Below are 23,720 nucleotides of genomic sequence, written 5' to 3' on the forward strand. Positions count from 1 at the left end.
AGGAGAGGTAGGAGAGGAGGAGAAGGGAGGAGGAGAGGGAGGAGAGGAGGAGAGGGAGGAGGAGGAGGAGAGGGAGAAGGAGGAGGAGGAGAGGGAGGAGGAGATGGAGGAGAGGTAGGAGAGGGAGGAGGAGGAGGAAGAGACGGAGGAGAGGGACGGAGGAGGAGGAGGAGGAGGAGGAGGGGGAGGAGGAGGAGAGAGAGGAGGAGAGGGAGGAGGAGGAGAGGGAGAAGGAGGACAGGGTGGAGAGGGAGGAGGAGGCGGAGAGGGGAGGGAGGAGGAGGAGAGGGAGGAGGAGGGGGAGAGGGGGGGAAGACAGGGTGGAGGAGGCGGAGAGGGGAGGGTGGAGGAGGGAGAGGGAGGAGGAGAGGTAGGAGAGGGAGGAGGAGAGGTAGGAGAGGGAGGAGGAGAGGTAGGAGGAGGAGGAGAGGAATGAGAGGGAGGAGAGGAGGAGAGGTAGGAGAGGGAGGAGGAGAGGTAGGAGAGGTAGGAGAGGAGGAGAAGGAGAGGAAGGAGAGGGAGGAGAGGAGGAGAGGGAGGAGGAGGAGGAGAGAGGAGGAGGAGGAGAGGGAGGAGGAGGAGGAGAGGGAGGAGGAGTGGAGGAGAGGTAGGAGAGGGAGGAGGAGAGGGAGGAGGGGGAGGAGGAGGAGGAAGAGACGGAGGAGAGGAGGAGGAGAGGGAGGAGGAGAGGAGAGGGAGGAGAAGAGGGAGGAGGAGGAGAGGGAGGAGGAGGCGGAGAGGGGAGGGAGGAGGAGGAGAGGGAGGAGGAGGGGGAGAGGGGGGGAGACAGGGTGGAGGAGGCGGAGAGGGGAGGGAGGAGGAGGAGGAGGGGGAGAGGGAGGAGGAGGAGTGGGAGACCGGGGAGGAGGAGGAGAGGTAGGAGGGGAGGGAGGAGAGGGAGGAGGGAAGAGAAGAGAGGAGGAGGAGAGGGAGGAGGGAGGGAGGAGAGGAGAGGGAGAGGGAGGAGGAGAGGGAGGAGGAAAGGGAGAGGGAGGAGGAGAGGGAGAGGGAGGAGGAGAGGGAGGAGGAAGAGGAGAGGGAGAGGAAGAGGAGAGGGAGGAGGAGTGACCATTGTTAACAGAGCAGGGAACAGTTTGTGCGCTCTGTGGTTTCTAGTCCCTGTGAAATAGAGACTCAGTGATTTTGGTTCCCAGGCCCACTTTTTCTCAAGCCCGTACAAAAACCAAATGAAAAGGTTTCAGTCTTTCTGTCTGCCTGTGTATGATGCTGTTTATAGTTTAGCACCAGACTCCTACTAACTGGAAAAGGGTACAAATAGTGGTATCTGGACACTGTTCAGTCAGTTGATTGTAAGTGAAGTGAGGGCATGTTAAAAAATAATATAATGCCTAGTCTTGTAAGCAATGCAAAACATAGACACTGTCACGAACAACAACATGTTAGAATCTTCAATGCAGGCAGGCCTAGTTTAGAGAAGTTGGCAAGTATTGGATACAGACAGTACAAGGAAAGTAAAACATTATGGACAGATTATAGACAGATTGTATAAAGATTATAGACAGATTATAGACAGATTATAGACAGATTATAGACAGATTGTATAAAGATTATAGACAGATTATAGACAGATGATAGACAGATTGTATAAAGATTATAGACAGATTATAGACATTTACATTACATTTACATTTAAGTCATTTAGCAGACGCTCTTATCCAGAGCGACTTACAAATTGCTGCATTCACCTTATGATATCCAGTGGAACAACCACTTTACAATAGTGCATCTAAATCTTTTAAGGGGGGGGGGGGGTTAGAAGGATTACTTTATCCTATCCCAGGTATTCCTTAAAGAGGTGGGGTTTCAGGTGTCTCCGGAAGGTGGTGATTGACTCCACTGTCCTGGCGTCGTGAGGGAGCTTGTTCCACCATTGGGGTGCCAGAGCAGCGAACAGTTTTGACTGGGCTGAGCGGGAACTGTGCTTCCTCAGAGGTAGGGGGGCCAGCAGGCCAGAGGTGGATGAGCGCAGTGCCCTCGTTTGGGTGTAGGGACTGATCAGAGCCTGAAGGTACGGAGGTGCCGTTCCCCTCACGGCTCCATAGGCAAGCACCATGGTCTTGTAGCGGATGCGAGCTTCAACTGGAAGCCAGTGGAGAGAGCGGAGGAGCGGGGTGACGTGAGAGAACTTGGGAAGGTTGAACACCAGACGGGCTGCGGTGTTCTGGATGAGTTGTAGGGGTTTAATGGCACAGGCAGGGAGCCCAGCCAACAGCGAGTTGCAGTAATCCAGACGGGAGATGAAAAGTGCCTGTATTAGGACCTGCGCCGCTTCCTGTGTGAGGCAGGGTCGTACTCTGCGAATGTTGTAGAGCATGAACCTACAAGATCGGGTCACCGCCTTGATGTTAGTGGAGAACGACAGGGTGTTGTCCAGGGTCACGCCAAGGTTCTTAGCGCTCTGGGAGGAGGACACAATGGAGTTGTCAACCGTGATGGCGAGATCATGGAACGGGCAGTCCTTCCCCGGGAGGAAAAGCAGCTCCGTCTTGCCAGGGTTCAGCTTGAGGTGGTGATCCGTCATCCACACTGATATGTCTGCCAGACATGCAGAGATGCGATTCGCCACCTGGTTATCAGAAGGGGGAAAGGAGAAGATTAATTGAGTGTTGTCTGCATAGCAATGATAGGAGAGACCATGTGAGGATATGACAGAGCCAAGTGACTTGATGTATAGCGAGAATAGGAGAGGGCCTAGAACTGAGCCCTGGGGGACACCAGTGGTGAGAGCATGTGATGCGGAGACAGATTCTCGCCACGCCACCTGGTAGGAGCGACCTGTCAGGTAGGACGCAGTCCAAGCGTGGGCCGCACCGGAGATGCCCAGCTCGGAGAGGGTGGAGAGGAGGGTCTGGTGGTTCACAGTATCAAAGGCAGCAGATAGGTCTAGAAGGATGAGAGCAGAGGAGAGAGAGTTAGCTTTAGCAGTGCGGAGAGCCTCCGTGACACAGAGAAGAGCAGTCTCAGTTGAATGCCCAGTCTTGAAACCTGACTGATTTGGGTCAAGAAGGTCATTCTGAGAGAGATAGCAAGAGAGCTGGCCAAGGACGGCACGTTCAAGAGTTTTGGAGAGAAAAGAAAGAAGGGATACTGGTCTGTAGTTGTTGACATCGGAGGGATCGAGTGTAGGTTTTTTCAGAAGGGGTGCAACTCTCGCTCTCTTGAAGACGGAAGGGACGTAGCCAGCGGTCAAGGATGAGTTGATGAGCGAGGTGAGGTAAGGGAGAAAGTCTCCGGAAATTGTCTGGAGAAGAGAGGAGGGGATAGGGTCAAGCGGGCAGGTTGTTGGGCGGCCGGCCATCACAAGACGCGAGATTTCATCTGGAGAGAGGGAGGACAAAGAGGTCAAAGCACAGGGTAGGGCAGTGTGAGCAGGACCAGTGGTGTCGTTTGACAAACGAGGATCGGATGTCGTCGACCTTCTTTTCAAAATGGTTGACGAAGTCATCCGCAGAGAGGGAGGGGGGGGGGGGGGGGGAGGAGGATTCAGGAGGGAGGAGAAGGTGGCAAAGAGCTTCCTAGGGTTACAGGCAGATGCTTGGAATTTAGAGTGGTAGAAAGTGGCTTTAGCAGCAGAAACAGAAGAGGAAAATGTAGAGAGGAGGGAGTGAAAGGATGCCAGGTCCGCAGGGAGGCGAGTTTTCCTCCATTTCCGCTCGGCTGCCCGGAGCCCTGTTCTGTGAGCTCGCAATGAGTCGTCGAGCCACGGAGCAGGAGGGGAGGACCGAGCCGGCCTGGAGGATAGGGGACATAAAGAGTCAAAGGATGCAGAAAGGGAGGAGAGGAGGGTTGAGGAGGCAGAATCAGGAGATAGGTTGGAGAAGGTTTGAGCAGAGGGAAGAGATGATAGGATGGAAGAGGAGAGAGTAGCGGGAGAGAGAGAGCGAAGGTTGCGACGGCGCAATACCATCCGAGTAGGGGCAGAGTGAGAAATGTTGGAGGAGAGCGAGAGGGAAAAGGATACAAGGTAGTGGTCGGAGACTTGGAGGGGAGTTGCAATGAGATTAGTGGAAGAACAGCATCTAGTAAAGATGAGGTCAAGCGTATTGCCTGCCTTGTGAGTAGGGGGGAAGGTGAGAGGGTGAGGTCAAAAGAGGAGAGGAGTGGAAAGGAGGAGGCAGAGAGGAATGAGTCAAAGGTAGACGTGGGGAGGTTAAAGTCACCCAGAAATGTGAGAGGTGAGCCATCCTCAGGAAAGGAACTTATCAAGGCGTCAAGCTCATTGATGAACTCTCCAAGGGAACCTGGAGGGCGATAAATGATAAGGATGTTAAGCTTGAATGGGCTGGTAACTGTGACAGCATGGAATTCAAAGGATGCGATAGACAGATGGGTCAGGGGAGAAAGAGAGAATGTCCACTTGGGAGAGATGAGGATTCCAGTGCCACCACCCCGCTGACCAGATGCTCTCGGGGTGTGCGAGAACACGTGGTCAGACGAGGAGAGAGCAGTAGGAGTAGCAGTGTTATCTGTGGTAATCCATGTTTCCGTCAGCGCCAAGAAGTCGAGGGACTGGAGGGTAGCATAGGCTGAGATGAACTCTGCCTTGTTGGCCGCAGATCGGCAGTTCCAGAGGCTGCCGGAGACCTGGAACTCCACGTGGGTTGTGCGCGCTGGGACCACCAGGTTAGAGTGGCAGCGGCCACGCGGTGTGAAGCGTTTATATGGCCTGTGCAGAGGGGAGAGAACAGGGATAGACAGACACATAGTTGACAAGCTGCAGAAGAGGCTACGCTAATGCAAAGGAGATTGGAATGACAAGTGGACTACACGTCTCGAATGTTCAGAAAGTTAAGCTTACGTTGCAAAAATCTTATTGACTAAAAAGACTAAAATGATACAGTACTGCTGGCTGGTGAAGTAGGCTAGCTAGCAGTGGCTGCGTTGTTGACTTTGTTTGAAAGTGTAGGTAACACTAGGTAACCTCGATAGTTTCAGTGCTACACCTTATCATGATACAAAGGCAACTATGTAGCTAGCTAACATAACACTAATCAAGACGTTCCTTTGTAATGTATTTAGTTTCTACAATGCTGCTCGTCGGTAATAGTTGGAAAATGGTGTCGCGGGGGACGAAAATAGCTGGCTTGCTAACCTCGATAATTACTCTAAACTACACAATTATCAAACTATGACAAAGACAACTATGTAGCTAGCTAACACTACACTAGTCAAATCGTTCCGTTGTAATGTATTAGTTTCTACAGTGCTGCTAGTCGGTAACGGTTGGCTAGCTAGCAGTGGGTTTGATGATGACTAGGTGTGTAGATAGATTATAGACAGATTGTATACAGATTATAGACAGATTGTAGACAGATTGTAGACAGATTATAGACAGATTGTAGACAGATTGTATAAAGATTATAGACAGATTATAGACAGATTTTGATGTCAGTAGTTTTATACCAGTAATTCCACAACTTTCACATTGCTAGGTGGGTTACATTGCTAGGTGGGTTACATTGCTAGGTGGGTTACATTGCTAGGTGGGTTACATTGCTAGGTGGGTTACATTGCTAGGTGGGTTACATGTGAACATGGTACCAGTGGGTTACATTGCTAGGTGTTGAGTTACATGTGAACATGGTACCAGTGGGTTACATTGCTAGGTGGGTTACATTGCTAGGTGGGTTACATTGCTAGGTGGGTTACATTGCTAGGTGTTGAGTTACATGTGAACATGGTACCAGTGGGTTACATTGATCGTATGTAATAGACAATACAGACTGGGAAAAGTTCAGAAACACCTGGGAACTCTGACATTTGTTTTTGCTCAGCCTGGGAAAAGTCGCTTCGAACGGTCGTCCAACTCAGAATTCCAACTCGGGAACTCGAGCATCTATCTAGAGCTCCGACTTTCCCACCGAAAGATCACCGACGTCATGAATAGACCTCGTATTTTCCAGAGTTCCCAGTTGTCTTGAAGGCGACATACAAAGCTAAAAGCCTGAATAGGTATATTATTTCTCTACGTTCCCCTCAGCCTATACTATGTCAAGGCGTGGTGATGTCGACGGCAGAGTAGTAGTTGTCATTTTAAATGTTTTTCTTTGTTAAAGGACCAAGTTCCTCTGTGGCTCTCTAATTTGGGCCTAGTTAACGTAGATTGGGAAAGCAGCTGCCAGGCTCCATAACGTAGCTCCAGAGTTAGCGTGGCAGATGGATCTACAGACTTCTATGGGCTGTAGACTAGAGTCCTATGGCGCCATAGGAACACAGCCATGTCTCAGGGCAAGACTGGACAAGGCCAGACAGAGGCAGGACCCTCAGACTGGGCCTGCTGGGCAGGACCCTCAGACTGGACCTGCTGGACAGGACCCTCAGACTGGGCCTGCTAGACATTAGCAGCCTCTATCCATCTGTCATATGGGAGACACATAGCTACAGCAGGTTGGGTAAGGTATTCTGGGGGGGGTGGATATGACCCGACATGTGCGTGTGTGTGTGTGTGTGTGTGTGTGTGTGTGTGTGTGTGTGTGTGTGTGTGTGCGTCTCCAGCTGTGTGCTGTGACTACACTCTGTCCTCTGTTTACAATAACATCTCTCCCAGTCGGTCTCTGTAAATACTTAGTTCACATCCAGTGTTACAGTGTTTTCTCTGGGAGAGCTGTAAACACAACGCCTGACCTCTGATTTAGCCCCTATTAGTGTTGTGTTTTGGGGACGACCCAGCTGTATCTGAAGGCCAAACGTTAGCTTCGTCCCCTATAGTGCACTATTTTTGACCCCTATGGGCCCTAATCAAAAGTGGTGCACTAAATAGGGAATAGGGTGCTATATAGTCAAATAAAATGTGATTTGATTTCCTCGCTCTCTCACTCTTGCTCTCTCTATATATCTCTCTCCCTTTCTCTCTCACTTTCTCCTCTTTCTCCCTCTTTCCCTCTCACTCCCTCTCTCCTCTCTCCCTCTCTCTCCCTCTCTCTCTCTACCTGTAGTCTTCTCTTACTGTAGTTTTCTCTACTGTAGTCTTCTCTTACTGTTGTATTCTTACTGTAGTTTTATCTACTGTAGTCTTTTCTTACTGTAGTATTCTTACTGTAGTAATATCTACTATAGTCTTCTCTTTCTGTAGTATTATCTACTGTAGTCTTCTCTTTCTGTGGTATTATCTACTGTAGTCTTCTCTTTCTGTAGTATTATCTACTGTAGTCTTCTCTTACTGTAGTAGCATCTACTGTAGTGTACTATTACTGTAGTCTTCTCTACTGTAATCTTCTCTTACTATAGTCTTCTGTAGTATTATCTACTGTAGTCTTATCTTACTGTAGACTTCTCTTTCTGTAGTCTCTTCTTACTGTAGTATTCTCTACTGTAGTCTACTATTACTGTAATATTCTCTACTGTAGTCTACTATTACTGTAAATTTATCTACTGTAATCTTCTCTTTCTGTAGTCTTCTCTACTGTAGTCTTCTCTAACTGTATTATATACTGTACTGTAGTCTTCTCTACTGTAGTCTTCTCTTTCTGTAGTCTTCTCTACTGTAGTCTTCTCTAACTGTATTATATACTGTACTGTAGTCTTCTCTACTGTAGTCTTCTCTTTCTGTAGTCTTCTCTACTGTAGTCTTCTCTAACTGTATTATATACTGTACTGTAGTCTTCTCTACTGTAGTCTTCTCTTTCTGTAGTCTTCTCTACTGTAGTCTTCTCTAACTGTATTATATACTGTACTGTAGTCTTCTCTACTGTAGTCTTCTCTTTCTGTAGTCTTCTCTACTGTAGTCTTCTCTAACTGTATTATATACTGTACTGTAGTCTTCTCTACTGTAGTCTTCTCTACTGTAGTCTTCTCTTTCTGTAGACTTCGCTTCCTGTAGTCTTCTCTTCCTGTAGTCTTCTCTACTGTATTATTATCTACTGTAGTCTTATCTTTCGGTAGTCTTCTCTGCTGTAGTCTTTTATTTCTGTAGTCTTCTCTACTGTAGTCTTCTCTTACTATATTATTATTATCTACTGTGTCTTCTCTTTCTGTAGTCTTCTCTTTCTGTAGTCTTCTCTTTCTGTAGTCTTCTCTTTCTGTAGTCTTCTCTTTCTGTAGTCTTCTCTTTCTGTAGTCTTCTCTTTCTGTGGTCTTTGCTTTCTGTGGTCTCCTCTTACTGTAGTCTTCTCATACTGTAATCTTCTCTTTCTGTAGTCTTCTCTACTGTAGTCTTCTCTAACTGTATTATATACTGTACTGTAGTCTTCTCTACTGTAGTCTTCTCTTTCTGTAGTCTTCTCTACTGTAGTCTTCTCTAACTGTATTATATACTGTACTGTAGTCTTCTCTACTGTAGTCTTCTCTTTCTGTAGTCTTCTCTACTGTAGTCTTCTCTAACTGTATTATATACTGTACTGTAGTCTTCTCTACTGTAGTCTTCTCTTTCTGTAGACTTCGCTTCCTGTAGTCTTCTCTTCCTGTAGTCTTCTCTACTGTAGTCTTCTCTTACTGTATTATTATCTACTGTAGTCTTATCTTTCTGTAGTCTTCTCTGCTGTAGTCTTTTATTTCTGTAGTCTTCTCTACTGTAGTCTTCTCTTACTATATTATTATCTACTGTAGTCTTATCTTTCTGTAGTCTTCTCTGCTGTAGTCTTCTCTTTCTGTAGTCTTCTCTTTCTGTAGTCTTCTCTTTCTGTAGTCTTCTCTTTCTGTGGTCTTTGCTTTCTGTGGTCTCCTCTTACTGTAGTCTTCTCATACTGTAGTCTTCTCTTGCTGTATACTTCTCTTTCTGTAGTATTATCTACTGTAGTCTTTTCATACTATTGTCTTCGCTTACTGTAGTTTTATCTACTGTAATCTTCTCTTTCTGTAGTCTCCTCTACTGTAGTCTACTTTTACTGTAGTTTTCTCATAATGTAGTCTTCTCTTTCTGTAGTCTCCTCTACTGTAGTCTTACTGTAGTATTATCTACTGTAGCCTTCTCTTACTGTAGTCTTCTCTACTGTAGTCTACTCTTCCTGTAGTCTTTGATAAGGGACTACAGGAAGAGCAGTATATCAACCATACACCATCATCATGGACAGCTAGCAGCCGATTTAGTTCATAACATTCAAATCAAACCAAGTCAAATTGGATTTGTCACATGCACTGAATACAACAGGTGTAGACCTTACCTTGAAATGCTGAATACAACAGGTGTAGACCTTACCGTGAAATGCTGAATACAACAGGTGTAGACCTTACCGTGAAATGCTGAATACAACAGGTGTAGACCTTACCGTGAAATGCTTACTTACAAGCCCTTAACCAACAATGCAGTTCAAGAAGAGTGAAGAAAATTAAACTAAAGTAAAAAATGTGTATAAAAAGTAACACAATAAAATAACAGTACAGAGGCTATATACAGGGGGTACCGGTACTGAGTCAATGTGTAGGGGTACAGGTTAGTAATGAGGCTATATACAGGGGGTACCGGTACCGAGTCAGTGGTACAGGTTAGTAATGAGGCTATATAGATGGGGTACCGGTACCGAGTCAGTGGTACAGGTTAGTAATGAGGCTATATACATGGGGTACCGGTACCGAGTCAGTGGTACAGGTTAGTAATGAGGCTATATACATGGGGTACCGGTACCGAGTCAGTGGTACAGGTTAGTAATGAAGCTATATACATGGGGTACCGGTACCGAGTCAGTGGTACAGGTTAGTAATGAGGCTATATACAGGGGGTACCGGTACCGAGTCAGTGGTACAGGTTAGTAATGAGGCTATATACAGGGGGTACCGGTACTGAGTCAATGTGTAGGGGTACAGGTTAGTAATGAGGCTATATACAGGGGGTACCGGTACCGAGTCAATGTGTGGGGGTACAGGTTAGTCAAGGTAATTTGTACATGTAGGTGGGGGGTAAAGTGACTATGCATACATACAATGGCAAGAAAAAGTATGTGGATATTTTGGAATTACCTGGATTTCTGCATAAATTGGTCATAAAATGTTATCTGATCTCCATCTAAAGCACAACAATAGACAAACACTAATAACACACAAATAATTATATGTTTTCATGTCTTTATTGATCAGACCGTGTAAACATTCACAGTGCAGGGTGGAAAAAGTATGTGAACCCTTGGATTTAATAACTGGTTGACCCTCCTTTGGCAGAAATAACCTCAACCAAACGTTTTCTGTGGTTGCGGATCAGACCTGCACAACGGTCAGGAGGAATTTTGGACCATTCCTCTTTACAAAACTATTTCAGTTCAGCAATATTGTTGGTATGTCTGGTGTGAACTGCTCTCTTGAGGTCATGCCACAGCATCTCAATCGGGTTGAGGTCAGGACTCTGACTGGGCCACTCCAGAAGGAGTATTTTCTTCTGTTGAAGCCATTTTGTTGTTGATTTACTTCTGTGTTTTGGGTCGTTGTCCTGTTGCATCACCCAACTTCTGTTGAGCTTCAATTGGTGGACAGATAGCCTTACATTCTCCTGCAAAATGTCTTGATAAACTTGGGAATTCAATTTTGGAATCCATGACGCTCCCTCCACCATATTATACAGTTGGGAAGAGGTTTTGATGTTGGTGTGCTGTGCCTGTTTTTCTCCACACATAGTGTTGTGTGTTCCTTCCAAACAACACATCTGTAGTTTCATCTGTCCACAGAATATTCTGCCAGTAGCGCTGTGGAACATCTAGGTGCACTTTTGCGAACTTCAGATGTGCAGCAATGTTTTTTTGGACAGCAGTGGCATCTTCTGTGGTGTCTTCCCATGAACACCATTCTTGTTTAGTGTTTTACGTATCGTAGACCTGTCAAGAGAATTGTTAGCATGTTCCAGAGATTTCTGTAAATCTTTTTTTATTGCGTTTTATTTCACCTTTATTTAACCAGGAAGGGCTCATTGAGATTTGAAATCTCTTTTTCAAGAGCGTCCTGGCCAAGATAGGCAGCACCAAGTCATTACACAATTACAGACAGACAACATGAAAAACTACAAGTCATCTAGCAAAAACCATAGAATTCATAAGAGTATAACGAAATCATGAACAGCAAATTAAAAACATTGACAGGTCAAGGAACCAGCCTCAAAATCCTGTGTGAATTATTTAAAAACACCAATCGGGACAAGTTCATCCAGTTTAAAACTATTTTATAAGGCATTCCAAGCCGATGGCGCAGAGTACATAAAAGCTCTTTTACCAAATTCAATTTGGACATTTGTAACAGTTAGCAGGATACGAAGAGAGTACCCACCACCAATCTGAAGAATAAAAATGCCCAAATAAAATGGTAATAAACCCCAAATGGCTTTGTAAATACAAGTATACCAGTGACTGAGCCTATGAGTGACTAGAGAAGGCCAGCCAACCCTGGTATATAAAGTGCAGTGGTGCGTAAGGGTTTTTCAGTTTAAAATAAATCTCTCGATGGTGCAGCTGTAGAACTTTTTGAGGATCTGGGGACCCATGCCAAATTTTTTAGTCTCCTGAGGGGGAAAAAGCGCTGTCGTGCCCTCTTCACAACTGTCTTGGTGTGTTTGGATCATGATAGTTTGTTGGTGATGTGGACACCAAGGAATTGAAATTCTCGACCCGCTCCACTACAGCCCTGTCGATGTTAATGGTGGCCTGTTCGGCCTTCCTTTTCCTGTAGTCCACAATCAGCTCCTTTGTCTTGCTCACGTTGAGGGAGAGGTTGTTGTTATCCTGGCACCACACTGCCAGATCTCTGACCTCCTCCCTATAGGCCGTCTCATCGTTGTCAGTGATCAGTCCTACCACTGTTGTGTCGTCAGCCAACTTAATGATGGTGTTGGAGTCGTGCTTGGCCACGCAGTTGTGGGTGAACAGGGAGTACAGGAGGGGACTAAACACACAACCCTGAGGGGCCCCTGTGTTGAGGATCAGCATGGCAGATGTGTTGTTGCCTCCCCTTACCACCAGAGCTGTGTTTTGTGTTAAATGAGTGACACCTGCTCTGTTGATATCTTCATACTGCACTGTCCTTTACAAAAATCAATAGGCCTATGCTACTGTATGTATGCTGGTCACAGCAAAGCAAAGCTGAAGGACATGATATAACCACAACCACTTATTTTACTACCTATTCTAATTTGCAACCTGGTAAAATCACAGCTGGTTTGGTTCCCCCTCTGTTTTGGTTCTAACTCCTGGTTTGGTTAAATGTTTGGTTTGGTTAAACATCTGGGTTAGTTCTAAACTCCTGGTTTGGTTAAATGTTTGGTTTGGTTAAACATCTGGGTTAGTTCTAAACCCCTGGTTTGGTTAAAAGTCTGGGTTGGTTCTAAACCCCTGGTTTGGTTAAACATCTGGGTTTGTTCTAAACCCCTGGTTTGGTTAAAAGCCTGGGTTGGTTCTAAACCCCTGGTTTGGTTAAAAGTCTGGGTTGGTTCTAAACCCCTGGTTTGGTTAAAAGTCTGGGTTGGTTCTAAACCCCTGGTTTGGTTAAAAGTCTGGGTTGGTTCTAAACCCCTGGTTTGGTTAAATGTCTGGGTTGGTTCTAAACCCCTGGTTTGGTTAAATGTCTGGGTTGGTTCTAAACATCTGGTTTGGTTCTAAACCCCTGGTTTGGTTAAACGTCTGGTTTGGTTCTAAACCCCTGGTTTGGTTAAACGTCTGGTTTGGTTCTAAACCCCTGCTCTCTCTCTCTCTCTCTCTCCAGTCCCACCCTCTGTCCCTGTGCAACACCAGTGAAGATGAGCGCCAGGAGTCAGACTTCATCAGCATCGTCAAGCTGGAGAGCCCGGAGCGCAAGGTGCCTCAGTGTCTGCCCCTGCTCAACAAGGTAACACCATCGTACACATGCATACTGTTTAAGAACTATGGAAGGGTTGAGTGGTGGCAGTGATTCAGTTGAATAGTGAAATAAGTATCTTGTCCAAGTGAAGGGCTGTCTTCGCCGGGCCTACTATCCACTCCTACAGTAGATCCAGCTAAATGTTTTTCCCCTGGCCTACTATCCACTCCTACAGTAGATCCAGCTAAATCTGTTCCCCTGGCCTACTATCCAGTCCTACAGTAGATCCAGCTAAATGTTTTCCCCTGGCCTACTATCCACTCCTACAGTAGATCCAGCTAAATGTTTTTCCCCTGGCCTACTATCCACTCCTACAGTAGATCCAGCTAAATCTGTTCCCCTGGCCTACTATCCAGTCCTACAGTAGATCCAGCTAAATGTTTTCCCCTGGCCTACTATCCACTCCTACAGTAGATCCAGCTAAATGTTTTCCCCTGGCCTACTATCCAGTCCTACAGTAGATCCAGCTAAATGTTTTCCCCTGGCCTACTATCCACTCCTACAGTAGATCCAGCTAAATGTTTTCCCCAGGCCTACTATCCACTCCTACAGTAGATCCAGCTAAATGTTTTCTCCTGGCCTACTATCCACTCCTACAGTAGATCCAGCTAAATGTGTTTCCCTGGCCTACTATCCACTCCTACAGTAGATCCAGCTAAATGTTTTCCCCTGGCCTACTATCCACTCCTACAGTAGATCCAGCTAAATGTTTTCCCCTGGCCTACTATCCACTCCTACAGTAGATCCAGCTAAATGTTTTCCCCTAGCCTACTATCCACTCCTACAGTAGATCCAGCTAAATGTTTTCCCCTGGCCTACTATCCACTCCTACAGTAGATCCAGCTAAATGTTTTCCCCTGGCCTACTATCCACTCCTACAGTAGATCCAGCCTGGAGAAGGGTTGATGGGGAAAGTTAGTAGAATGTTGGCAGAATGTTGAGGATACTATGCTGCCATAGCTGTGATCTCTGAGAATTAACGGATGTGATGGGTGGGTGGACAGAGATCCCCCTGCTTCCTGGCGCTGAGGCCACAGCTATCACTGGTTATACCCAGGACCCCGGGCTAAGGTAACAGCTGTCACTGGTTATACCCAGGACCCCGGGCTAAGGTAACAGCTGTCACTGGTTATACCCAGGACCCCGGGCTAAGGTAACAGCTGTCACTGGTTATACCCAGGACCCCGGGCTAAGGTAACAGCTGTCACTGGTTATACCCAGGACCCCGGGCTAAGGTAACAGCTATCACTGGTAGTAACCAGGACCCCGGGCTAAGGTAACAGCTGTCACTGGTTATACCCAGGACCCCGGGCTAAGGTAACAGCTGTCACTGGTTATACCCAGGACCCCGGGCTAAGGTAACAGCTGTCACTGGTTATACCCAGGACCCCGGGCTAAGGTAACAGCTGTCACTGGTTATACCCAGGACCCCGGGCTAAGGTAACAGCTGTCACTGGTTATACCCAGGACCCGTACTTAATTGTTCTGTAAAAACATAAATGTTGGAATAACTGAGTCACTGCAGACTGACAAAAAATAAAAAATTGATTCAAGCTTTAATGACTACACTGTGTTGTCCCATAAACACACCAAGTTCTCTTCCTTATACAGAGGGGCCCTTGAACAAAGGCCTTTTGGTGTAGTCCCGAAGCAATAGAGGCCCCCCTGTCTCCCTCAGTGGTATCCGATATGTTTTGAGATCAGATGTGGGTATAAAGTCCTGTTGTCTGGGTACTCTGTGAAAACTATAAAATGCTGTAAACCAGCGTTTCTCAAACGTGGTCCTGGAGACTTTTTGTTGCCTTAGTACTACACAGCCGATTCAAATAATCAAAGCTTGATAATTAGATAATTTTTTGAATCAGCTGTGTAGTGCTAGGGCAAAAAACTGAAATGTACACCCCCTTGAGGTCCACAGGACCGAGTTTGAGAAACACTGCTGTTAACTGTTTCTCCAGCCACATGCATCCCCATTTCCTTTGGTGGGATTCTAAAAGTTTAGGCTCTTCTCTTCTTCATGGCAGAATTAATGGGGATTTAGTGGCTACGTCTGTAGAAGAGTTTACACTTCAGTTTGCCTGAATATGAATGAAATGTTTTCGATAGATGTAAATAGTTGTAGGGTTACTAAAATCTGGTAATGTTACCAAAATTCCCTTGATTGCTGGAATCAGGAGGGAATGAGTAGGAAATATAGTCCCGTGAAGCTCAGTTGCTAGAGAATGTCGCTTGCAATGCCAGGCTTGTGGGTTCGATTCTCATGAGGGACCAGTATGAAAAAGGCAAACACTCAACACTGTAAGTCACTCTGGATAAGAGTGTCTGCTAAATTATTCAAATGAAATCCAGAATGGTTCAATTAGGGAGTTTTAGGAAAGTTACTAGAATGTTGCAACCCCACATACTTCTTCTATTCATTATTGTTTAGCCAACACCTGCCTGGGATGCTGTGTAGTCTGTCCCCCACCATCTCCTGCCTGGGATGCTGTGTAGTCTGTCCCCCACCATCTCCTGTCTGGGATGCTGTGTAGTCTGTCCCCCACCATCGCCTGCCTGTGATGCTGTGTAGTCTGTCCCCCACCATCGCCTACCTGGGATGCTGTGTAGTCTGTCCCCCACCATCGCCTACCTGGGATGCTGTGTAGTCTGTCCCCCACCATCGCCTACCTGGGATGCTGTGTAGTCTGTCCCCCACCATCGCCTACCTGGGATGCTGTGTAGTCTGTCCCCCACCATCGCCTACCTGGGATGCTGTGTAGTCTGTCCCCCACCATCTCCTGCCTGGGATGCTGTGTAGTCTGTCCCCCACCATCTCCTGTCTGGGATGCTGTGTAGTCTGTCCCCCACCATCGCATACCTGGGATGCTGTGTAGTCTGTCCCCCACCATCGCCTACCTGGGATGCTGTGTAGTCTGTCCCCCACCATCGCCTACCTGGGATGCTGTGTAGTCTGTCCCCCACCATCGCCTACCTGGGATGCTGTGTAGTCTGTCCCCCACCATCGCCTACCTGGGATGCTGTGTAGTCTGTCCCCCACCATCGCCTACCTGGGATGCTGTGTAGTCTGTCCCCCACCATCGCCTGCCTGGGATGCTGTGTAGTCTGTCCCCCACCATCTCCTGCCTGGGATGCTGTGTAGTCTGTCCCCCACCATCGCCTACCTGGGATGCTGTGTAGTCTGTCCCCCACCATCGCCTACCTGGGATGCTGTGTAGTCTGTCCCCCACCATCGCCTACCTGGGATGCTGTGTAGTCTGCGTTTTATAATCTTAACTAATTTAAATATGTAACGCGTTAAAACCCGCCGTCACGTCCGCGTCATGCGGCTTTGTTTACAAACCGTAAAATAGCTGAAGCTGAATTTATCAGAACCATACTGATAACATCTATGTTGTGACTGTTAGCCAGCAAGTTACTTAGCAACATGCCGGGAAAAAACCCCACACTGTGTTGTGACTGGATACCATAGTGTTAAATTAACGTATTCCCGTAAAATGCCAGCATCCGACAGCCGTAGCTGCTTCTCATTTCGGGTGGACAGGCAGAACCGATAACTTTCATGTCACACGTGTGCAGTGCACATTTCCAGCAAAGTTGCTTTATCAATTGGGGTGAACATTGGATGGGTCTTGCCAGGAAGTTAATCCTGAAGACAGCTGATGTACCATCATTAACAGTGGGTCAGTACCGACCATAATGTATCACAGGTTTTGATGAGTCCGACACGGTGGCTGGAACTGCGAGCTGCTTTGACCTGTGAACGGTATATTTTCTGTAACACACCTGATAGTCACTATGCTTATTGTTATACCATCCCTACATTGAGTCTAGTATTATTTTAGTTTCCATCTCCTTTTTGTCTTTCCACTATCATCAAGCAGTAATGATAGAGGTTTTAGAAAATTCAACACATACTCTGTCTGCACAGCTGCCCGGGCAACCTCCTCAGCAGCTTTCACAAGGCAAAGAAGGGAAAATGCTGTGAAGACAGACCCAACATACTGTCAGTCACGTGTTTGTTTCAGTCCCACACATTCCAAATACAAACATTGAAAAGTTTCACCAAAAAAGTGCACAACCAAATATTGCATATTTCAAATTGAGTACTTGAGAAATACCAGAAAACACATTGTAGAATGAGTAGATCACTACGTAAACAAATTGATAGCATCATAACTCAGAACATAAAAATAAAAGGAAATTAAATTCACTACCCATTTAACAAACGTTTCCCCTTCATTTCCTGGATCTCCTCTTCAACGAGGTTACCCGTGATCCAGCAGTGTGAGCTGTCTATCCCAGGACCGCTCTCTGCCCAGTGTGTGCTGTCTATCCCAGGACCCCTCTCTGCCCAGTGTGAGCTGTCTATCCCAGGACCCCTCTCTGCCCAGTGTGAGCTGTCTATCCCAGAACCCCTCTCTGCCCAGTGTGAGCTGACTATCCCAGGACCCCTCTCTGCCCAGTGTGAGCTGTCTATCCCAGTACCCCTCTCTGCCCAGTGTGAGCTGTCTATCCCAGGACCCCTCTCTGCCCAGTGTGAGCTGTCTTTCCCATCTCTCTGCCCAGTGTGAGCTGTCTATCCCAGTACCCCTCTCTGCCCAGTGTGAGCTGTCTATCCCAGGACCCCTCTCTGCCCAGTGTGAGCTGTCTATCCCAGGACCCCTCTCTGCCCAGTGTGAGCTGTCTATCCCAGGACCCCTCTCTGCCCAGTGTGAGCTGTCTATCCCACCTCTCTGCCCAGTGTGAGCTGTCTATCCCAGGACCCCTCTCTGCCCAGTGTGAGCTGTCTATCCCACCTCTCTGCCCAGTGTGAGCTGTCTATCCCAGGACCCCTCTCTGCCCAGTGTGAGCTGTCTGTCCCAGGACCCCTCTCTGCCCAGTGTGAGCTGTCTATCCCAGGACCCCTCTCTGCCCAGTGTGAGCTGTCTATCCCATCTCTCTGCCCAGTGTGAGCTGTCTATCCCACCTCTCTGCCCAGTGTGAGCTGTCTATCCCAGTACCCCTCTCTGCCCAGTGTGAGCTGTCTATCCCAGGACCCCTCTCTGCCCAGTGTGAGCTGTCTATCCCAGGACCCCTCTCTGCCCAGTGTGAGCTGTCTATCCCACCTCTCTGCCCAGTGTGAGCTGTCTATCCCAGTACCCCTCTCTGCCCAGTGTGAGCTGTCTATCCCATCTCTCTGCCCAGTGTGAGCTGTCTATCCCAGTACCCCTCTCTTCCCAGTGTGAGCTGTCTATCCCAGGACCCCTCTCTGCCCAGTGTGAGCTGTCTATCCCAGTACCCCTCTCTGCCCAGTGTGAGCTGTCTATCCCAGGACCCCTCTCTGCCCAATGTGAGCTGTCTATCCCACCTCTCTGCCCAGTGTGAGCTGTCTATCCCAGGACCCCTCTCTGCCCAGTGTGAGCTGTCTATCCCAGGACCCCTCTCTGCCCAGTGTGAGCTGTCTATCCCAGGACCCCTCTCTGCCCAGTGTGAGCTGTCTATCCCAGGACCCCTCTCTGCCCAGTGTGAGCTGTCTATCCCAGGACCCCTCTCTGCCCAGTGTGAGCTGTCTATCCCAGGACCCCTCTCTGCCCAGTGTGAGCTGTCTATCCCATCTCTCTGCCCAGTGTGAGCTGTCTATCCCATCTCTCTGCCCAGTGTGAGCTGTCTATCCCACCTCTCTGCCCAGTGTGAGCTGTCCATCCCAGTACCCCTCTCTGCCCAGTGTGAGCTGTCTATCCCACCTCTCTGCCCAGTGTGAGCTGTCTATCCCAGTACCCCTCTCTGCCCAGTGTGAGCTGTCTATCCCATCTCTCTGCCCAGTGTGAGCTGTCTATCCCAGTACCCCTCTCTGCCCAGTGTGAGCTGTCTATCCCAAGACCCCTCTCTGCCCAGTGTGAGCTGTCTATCCCAGTACTCCTCTCTGCCCAGTGTGAGCTGTCTATCCCACCTCTCTGCCCAGTGTGAACTGTCTATCCCAGTACTCCTCTCTGCCCAGTGTGAGCTGTCTATCCCAGGACCTCTCTGCCCAGTGTGAGCTGTCTATCCCACCTCTCTGCCCAGTGTGAGCTGTCTATCCCAGGACCCCTCTCTGCCCAGTGTGAGCTGTCTATCCCAGGACCCCTCTCTGCCCAGTGTGTGCTGTCTATCCCAGGACCCCTCTCTGCCCAGTGTGAGCTGTCTATCCCATCTCTCTGCCCAGTGTGAGCTGTCTATCCCACCTCTCTGCCCAGTGTGAGCTGTCTATCCCACCTCTCTGCCCAGTGTGAGCTGTCTATCCCACCTCTCTGCCCAGTGTGAGCTGTCTATCCCAGTACCCCTCTCTGCCCAGTGTGAGCTGTCTATCCCAGGACCCCTCTCTGCCCAGTGTGAGCTGTCTATCCCATCTCTCTGCCCAGTGTGAGCTGTCTATCCCAGTACCCCTCTCTGCCCAGTGTGAGCTGTCTATCCCAGGACCCCTCTCTGCCCAGTGTGAGCTGTCTATCCCAGGACCCCTCTCTGCCCAGTGTGAGCTGTCTATCCCAGGACCCCTCTCTGCCCAATGTGAGCTGTCTATCCCAGTACTCCTCTCTGCCCAGTGTGAGCTGTCTATCCCAGGACCTCTCTGCCCAGTGTGAGCTGTCTATCCCAGGACCCCTCTCTGCCCAGTGTGAGCTGTCTATCCCACCTCTCTGCCCAGTGTGAGCTGTCTATCCCACCTCTCTGCCCAGTGTGAGCTGTCTATCCCAGGACCCCTCTCTGCCCAGTGTGAGCTGTCTATCCCAGGACCCCTCTCTGCCCAGTGTGAGCTGTCTATCCCAGGACCCCTCTCTGCCCAGTGTGAGCTGTCTATCCCATCTCTCTGCCCAGTGTGAGCTGTCTATCCCATCTCTCTGCCCAGTGTGAGCTGTCTATCCCACCTCTCTGCCCAGTGTGAGCTGTCTATCCCACCTCTCTGCCCAGTGTGAGCTGTCTATCCCACCTCTCTGCCCAGTGTGAGCTGTCTATCCCAGTACCCCTCTCTGCCCAGTGTGAGCTGTCTATCCCAGGACCCCTCTCTTCCCAGTGTGAGCTGTCTATCCCAGGACCCCTCTCTGCCCAGTGTGAGCTGTCTATCCCACCTCTCCTCTCTGCCCAGTGTGAGCTGTCTATTTTTAAGCTTGCTTGTTGCCCGTGTTTAGCACACATCTGAGTCGTCTATTCCCCAGCAGCCATGGCCCATGTTCCAGTCAGATTAGTTTGTTTACAGTCCGGCCCGGGCCCGGCAGTCAGATCTATAGATACACAGACGGGACGTGGGTTGGTCGGCCACAGAGCCTTATGCTGCACACACCACCACCGCACACCGCCCAGAATAGACCTTTTAAGCAAACAAAGTTTAGCAGCTATGAACCTTGGAGGATAAGGTTACATTGTAGTCCTTTGTTTTTTTTATTTGAGTTTTTTTTCCTAGAGGGTTCGTATCCCTGGCGACAGACAACGTGCACCCCAGGGACGTGCTAGATTCCTTTCCTGATGTGTGGTGTTTTTTTACACAAATGTCCTCTAAAAAGTAATTTTTCTCTCCAGTTGCTTGGACATCACAGTTCATTTTGGGAAGAGCTTTTGAAGGCCAGTGCTGAGCTGAAAGTATGCCAAACGTTTCATTCCAATCTTCTCTTATGGGTGGGGATCTGCTGTAGTAAACATCTCCTTCTAACCAGGGATAAGACATAAGAGACATACGTGGTCGCTTAGGGACCCAGGCTGCAAGGAGCCCCCCCCCCCAAAACTCACTGGAGGTCTCAACTTACTGTTGAGAGTTAGAATAGTAGAATACACAAAGTGTAAGTTCGAAATGTGCTTGTGGATCAGAGGTTTTTTATCTTGTTTTGTCATCACTGACAGTCACTCAATTAGCCATGACAGTTTTCAATTTAGATTGGTAAGTTAGTCTAGCAGTTTAGATTGGTAAATTAGTCTAGCCAGTTTTAGATTGGTAAATTAGTCTAGCCAGTTTAGATTGGTAAGTTAGTCTAGCAGTTTAGATTGGTAAGTTAGTCTAGCCAGTTTTAGATTGGTAAGTTAGTCTAGCCAGTTTTAGATTGGTAAGTTAGTCTAGCCAGTTTAGATTGGTAAGTTAGTCTAGCCGGTTTAGATTGGTAAGGTAGTCTAGCCGGTTTAGATTGGTAAGTTAGTCTAGCCGGTTTAGATTGGTAAGTTAGTCTAGCCGGTTTAGATTGGTAAGTTAGTCTAGCCGGTTTAGATTGGTAAGTTAGTCTAGCCGGTTTAGATTGGTAAGTTAGTCTAGCCGGTTTTAGATTGGTAAGTTAGTCTAGCCAGTTATACAAATTTGCGGTAGTCACGGCTGAATACTGACGTAGCTCGCAGGGCACATGCATAGGGGCCCTGACCTCCAGAGGCACCTCATTGATTTTTGTTAGTTGGTCTCACTCAGATATCAATAACATGGCATAAGTCATGGCAAAATGTGTGGAATTGCAGGAAATTAGCTTTAAAATGGCAAAAATGTATTTACACCCCATGCCAAAATAGGTAGAAATTGTAGGAAACTTGCTTTAGAATTTCTCTCTACTCTATGGCAAAATGTGTAGAACTGCAGAAAACCTGCTTTAAAACTGCAACATGTGTAGAATAGCAGGAAATGAACTTTTAAACCTACATTTTTCTCTCCGCCATCACGGTGGGGCAACTAAAAAGGCCAGAGCTGGCCTTGCTTCTAACAAAATGACATTCACTTTGAACCATGGAGTGAAATAGCAATTGTGTATGCTATTTGGCCCGACTGCTGGACTGACTGTCCCATATGTTTGTCCATTAGACTGTAGGAAGTACACGTAGGACCCTACTGTAGACTGTCTTTGTCCGTTAGACTGTAGGAGTCTACTGTAGGACTGTCTTTGTCCATTAGACTGTAGGAGCCTACTGTAGACTGTCTTTGTCCATTAGACTGTAGGAGTCTACTGTAGGACTGTCTTTGTCCGTTCAACTGTAGGAGCCTACTGTAGGACTGTCTTTGTCCGTTGACTGTAGGAGCCTACCGTAGGACTGTCTTTGTCCGTTAGACTGTAGGAGCCTACCGTAGGACTGTGTTTGCCCATTACACTGTAGGAGCCTACTGTAGGACTGTCTTTGTCCGTTAGACTGTAGGAGCCTACTGTAGACTGTCTTTGTCCGTTAGACTGTAGGAGCCTACTGTAGGACTGTCTTTGTCCATTAGACTGTAGGAGCCTACTGTAGGACTGTCTTTGTCCGTTAGACTGTAGGAGTCTACTGTAGGACTTTTCTTTGTCCGTTAGACTGTAGGAGCCTACTGTAGGACTGTCTTTGTCCATTAGACTGTAGGAGCCTACTGTAGGACTGTCTTTGTCCATTAGACTGTAGGAGCCTACTGTAGGACTGTGGGACTTTAGGTGAGTGTATCTATCTATCCATCTATCCATCTATCCATCCATCCATCCATCCATCCATCCATCCATCGTTAAAGACCGTCTATGGCCGTGCTGCTGACACACATCCCTATTGGCTGTCTCTCCATTTGCATGTGGAAACCATCCTCTTCATGCAAATGTCCAGGTTCAGGATTTCTCTGCAGCTTTATTAGTGTCTCACCACATCGACCGACCGACCAGAGCCTTTTTTTATACTTGTACTAGACTATACAAAGTGTTATGTGTCCATGGCCATGGCTCCCAGGCTTAGGCCTTTGAACAATACTAAACTCTGGCTGAAAACAATGGCCAAAACAACAAGTAGGCTGTAGTCTAAACAACAGGTTGAGTTTGGAATGAAGGGAAATACCTCTCCTTGTAGACACACAGTGGGTCTGGATAGGACAAACAGTGATGATATTCCTAAAGTCTTAACCATAATCTTCCTCTAGCAGACGGCTGATCCACAAAGCTGTGTTTCATGAAGTAAACACCAGTATTAAGAGTAGCTACGTTCTTCTGTGAAAACAGAATAGCTCATTGCTCTGTAGAAGGATGTGGTGTTCTGGCTGTCATGTCTGAGCTTGTTGTCTCCCTCCCATAGAATGTCTTTCTTCATTGATTCTTCCTCTTCTTTGATGAAAAAAAGCCTTTTGGCCTGCTTGTACAGTAATCCACTTTCCTTTAACTGATGCGTTAAAAATCAGAGTGATGTGTGTGTCTGTGCGTGCGTGCATGTGTGTGTGTACATTTGTGTGTGTGTGGGTGTGCCAGAGTACACCTGTGTGTGTGTGATCCCATGCTACTCTCTGTGCTCTCAGGGAGGTAGCTACAGGAAGACTAGCCCGTGCGGAGGTGCACAGGAGCAGCCCGGCGGGGGCTACAGGGCTAGCCCAGGCAGGAGGAGCTCGGAGCGCCCTAGTGACAGGAGGTAGCTACAGGAAGACTAGCCCTAGTGACAGGAGGTAGCTACAGGAAGACTAGCCCGTGCGGAGGTGCACAGGAGCGCCCTAGGCGGGGTGCTACAGGAAGACTAGCCCTAGTGACAGGAGGTAGCTACAGGAAGACTAGCCCTAGTGACAGGAGGTAGCTACAGGAAGACTAGCCATAGTGACAGGAGGTAGCTACAGGAAGACTAGCCCTAGTGACAGGAGGTAGCTACAGGAAGACTAGCCCTAGTGACAGGAGGTAGCTACAGGAAGACTAGCCCTAGTGACAGGAGGTAGCTGCAGGAAGACTAGCCCTAGTGACAGGAGGTAGCTGCAGGAAGACTAGCCCCAGTGACAGGAGGTGGCTACAGGAAGACTAGCCCTAGTGACAGGTGGTGGCTACAGGAAGACTAGCCCTAGTGACAGGAGGTAGCTGCAGGAAGACAGGAGGTAGCTACAGGAAGACTATCCCTAGTGACAGGAAGTAGCTACAGGAAGACTAGCCCTAGTGACAGGAGGTAGCTACAGGAAGACAGGAGGTAGCTACAGGAAGACTATCCCTAGTGACAGGAGGTAGCTACAGGAAGACTAGCCCTAGTGACAGGAGGTGGCTACAGGAAGACTAGCCCGAGTGACA

At 48.0% G+C, this 23,720-nt stretch overlaps 1 protein-coding gene across 1 annotated transcript in view; it reads left to right on the forward strand.

Moving 5' to 3' along the window:
* Positions 1-23,720, forward strand: part of LOC106603954 (E3 ubiquitin-protein ligase RNF43) — a 225,006-nt gene that overhangs the window by 108,922 nt on the left and 92,364 nt on the right. The window contains exon 2 of the mRNA XM_045717401.2: positions 12,631-12,753. Coding sequence (XP_045573357.1) covers positions 12,631-12,753 — 123 coding nt within the window. The remainder of the gene's footprint in view (positions 1-12,630; positions 12,754-23,720) is intronic.

This window comes from Salmo salar, chromosome 04 (genome assembly GCF_965601325.2).
Source record: "Salmo salar chromosome 04, fSalSal1, whole genome shotgun sequence".
NCBI lineage: Eukaryota > Metazoa > Chordata > Actinopteri > Salmoniformes > Salmonidae > Salmo > Salmo salar.